General features: G+C 41.7%; 1 protein-coding gene across 1 annotated transcript; it reads right to left on the minus strand.

The window, feature by feature from the left end:
- Positions 1-2075: 2075 nt before the first annotated feature.
- LOC122911740 (vomeronasal type-1 receptor 4-like) lies at positions 2076-3052 on the minus strand. The gene has a single exon (XM_044256735.1). The coding sequence runs from the start codon at positions 3047-3049 to the stop codon at positions 2108-2110; it is 942 nt and encodes a 313-aa protein (XP_044112670.1). The 5' UTR covers positions 3050-3052; the 3' UTR covers positions 2076-2107.
- Positions 3053-3309: the final 257 nt, after the last annotated feature.

Below are 3309 nucleotides of genomic sequence, written 5' to 3' on the forward strand. Positions count from 1 at the left end.
TTTGCGTCTCCTTCCCCCTCTCCCTCTCCTCTGTCCCTCCACGGTCACACACACACATGCTCTCTCTCTCTCTCTCGCTCACTTTCTCTAAGCTAAGAAAAATTAAAAGTTTAAAAAAAACTCCCCTAAAATTGAGGAAAATTGAAAACCAAGGAACTACAAGCTGGAATATAAACATAAAAGATTTAGGTCTCTGCCTTTCAAATGACTCTCCCTTCGTAGCTCCAAATTCACTGGAAAGCCCCACCATAAACTACTCTCATCACATCAGGAACATGAGTGTTCAACACCAAACCTCTTTCTTGCCAACAAGCCCAAATCACGTCCACAAAGGAGAGAAAGATCTGCTTTCCACAGATGCCAATTCTATGGAATTCATGTCATTTACAATTACTACAATCACCTGGTGTTGTTTACGAGTTAGGTAAAATGTAATTCTATGCTCACCACTACCCATTTCAGTTCAATCTGTCCATTTCTACCTGAAAATGTTTACAATGCTCATCTCCCAAGCTCCCATGACATCATACTTCACATGACTGAGTATTGCCCCTCTAGTAAGAAAACAACAAAATAATAACTGGCCCCCCCAAAGCTGTACTCACTGATTGAATTTCCCCTCCAGTACAATTCTCTGCAGTTTGACATAACTTGACACATGCTGATCCACTTTCATGGTCCTTTTCCTATACTTCCCTGACAATTTCACTTCTGGGAAATTTAGCCTAATAAATTTACCTGACACACTCAAAGTCTTCTCTATAATATCCAGATCACTTCAGGACCTGGAGTTTATAATTGTATAGTTTCTGTGTTCCTCCACTGGCCATTAGCAAAACTTGAATCACATGAGTATTTATAAGATAATTATAAAATATCACATTATAATTACAATTATGACTTATTGTTAACTTTGAAGGAGATGATCAAGATGTTCCGTTAGATTCAAAAACACAGTGAGATACCACCTCACACCAGTCAGAATGGCTAAAATTAACAAGTCAGGAAATGACAGATGCTGGCGAGGATGTGGAGAAATGGGAACCCTCCTACACTGTTGGTGGGAATGCAAGCTCATGCAACCACTCTGGAAAACAGCATGGAGGTTCCTCAAAATGTTGAAAATAGAGCTACCTTATGACCCAGCAATTGCACTACTGGGTATTTACTCTAAAGATACAAATGTAGTGATCTGAAGGGGCACGTGCACCTGAATGTTTATAGCAGCAATGTCCACAATAGCCAAACTATGGAAAGAACCTAGATGTCCATCAACAGATGAATGGATAAAGAAGATGTGGTCATATATTATATATATATATATATATATATATATATATATATATATGAATGATGCTATGCAGCCATCAAAAGAAATGAAATCCTGCCATTTGTAATGGTGTGGATGGAACTGGAGGGTATTATGTTTAGTGAAATAAGTCAACCAGAGAAAGACAACTATCATATGATCTCCCTGATATGAGGAAGTGGAGATGCAACATAGGGGGGTTTGGGGGTAGGAAAAGAATAAATGAAACAAGATGGGATCGGGAGGGAGACAAACCATACGAGACTCTGAATCTCAGAAAACAAACTGAGGGTTCCTGGGGAGAGGGGGGCCAGGAGAGGGTGGTGGGGTTATGGACATTAGGGAGGGTAAGTGCCAGGGTGAGTGCTGTGAAGTGTGTGAACCTGGCGATTCACAGACATGTACTGCTGGGGATAATAATACATATCATTTTTAGGGCGCCTGGGTGGCTCAGTGGGTTAAGCCGCTGCCTTCGGCTCAGGTCATGATCTCAGGGTCCTGGGATCGAGTCCCGCATCGGGCTCTCTGCTCAGCAGGGAGCCTGCTTCCCTCTCTCTCTCTCTCTGACTGCCTCTCTCTCCGTCTACTTGTGATCTCTCTCTGTCAAATAAATAAATAAAATCTTTAAAAAAAAATACATATCATTTTTATTTAAAAAAAACAACAAAATAAAACACCATACTGTGAGTGAAGAAAAAAAAAAAAAAGATGTTCTGTTAGCTTCTCATCATCGTACTTGGAACCCTGAGGGGATGACTGAATTACTAACATTATAAACATTAAGGGAATTCCTACAATTTACATGTTTCTCATAACATGAGGGGATTTTATATTCCTTATCCAGGCAAAGCAGACCATGGATATCCTGGGGTCACGGCTCATGAGCAGAAAGGGGCTGAGGACTGGAAAACACAGAGAGATCACCAAATTGGTGTTCAAAAGGTACCAGCTGAGATGATCAAAAAGACCCAAAACAGTATGCAAGATAAAGGAGAGGGTGTTAAAGTAGACAAAGGTGCTCACCAGGAGAAGGATGGTTTTGGTGGCTGTAGACTCAGGGGTCAATGTGGAGATGTTGGTTCTACGAACATGTTGGACCCGCTGCTTGTGCCTGTACAGGTAGAAGACCAAGGAGCTGCTGGCCCAGAGCATGAGCCCCAAAAATAGCACATCAGGGAATGACAACAATGCTACACACAGCAAGTCTCTGCTTTTCTCATGACGAATAATTGAACAGTATCCAAAACTTTTCCTATTTGTGATGTTTTCATTGTTCAAAGTGATAGTCATAAACAAAGGAGACAGGACATTTACCAATATCTGCAAGACCCAGCACAAGACAATTGAAGCGACAATGCACTTGGGATGAGATTTTCCTTTAAGTGCTGCCCATCTGGAGTTCCTGGGCCTGACAGTGATGGCCTGGAAGACACTCAGGAGGCAGGTGGTGCCAATGGACACTCCCCTGCCCACCCTATGAACATAGGGGAAAATTTTGCATCCAAAATCACTGCGGATGTGATACCACCCAAAGGATAACATTGTATTGTGTATTCCAACAGAGAACAGGACCAAAATGTTGCCTAAAGTCAGGTTTTTGACAATCAAATCTGTGGGCCTTGGCTTACACCCAGTAAAATCAAGGAGGAGATAATGGTAAAGAAGAGAGAAGTTCCCCAGAATTCCAACCAGAGTCTTTATTAAGAAGATCACTCCTATTGTCAGATCCCTTGTGGCCATCCTGTCAGTTCTCAGTCAAATATCAGTGACTGATCTCTGTTTTCTGGGCTAGAAGATCCTGCATGGGAATATCACATGTGGGCCACATGAATTGTGTCAATTGAAATCTGATATTCTTCACATTTCTACACTCCCTATTTTGAAATACTAAACAACTTCTGTCATTTAGGGCCTTCCCAGAGTTACATACACAGCCATTGCCGAACACTTGCAAGTGTGAATTGCTGGTTTAATGGCCACCCATGGGGGTCACTTCTTAT

Source organism: Neovison vison, chromosome 7 (assembly GCF_020171115.1).
Source record: "Neovison vison isolate M4711 chromosome 7, ASM_NN_V1, whole genome shotgun sequence".
Classification (NCBI taxonomy): Eukaryota; Metazoa; Chordata; class Mammalia; order Carnivora; family Mustelidae; genus Neogale; species Neogale vison.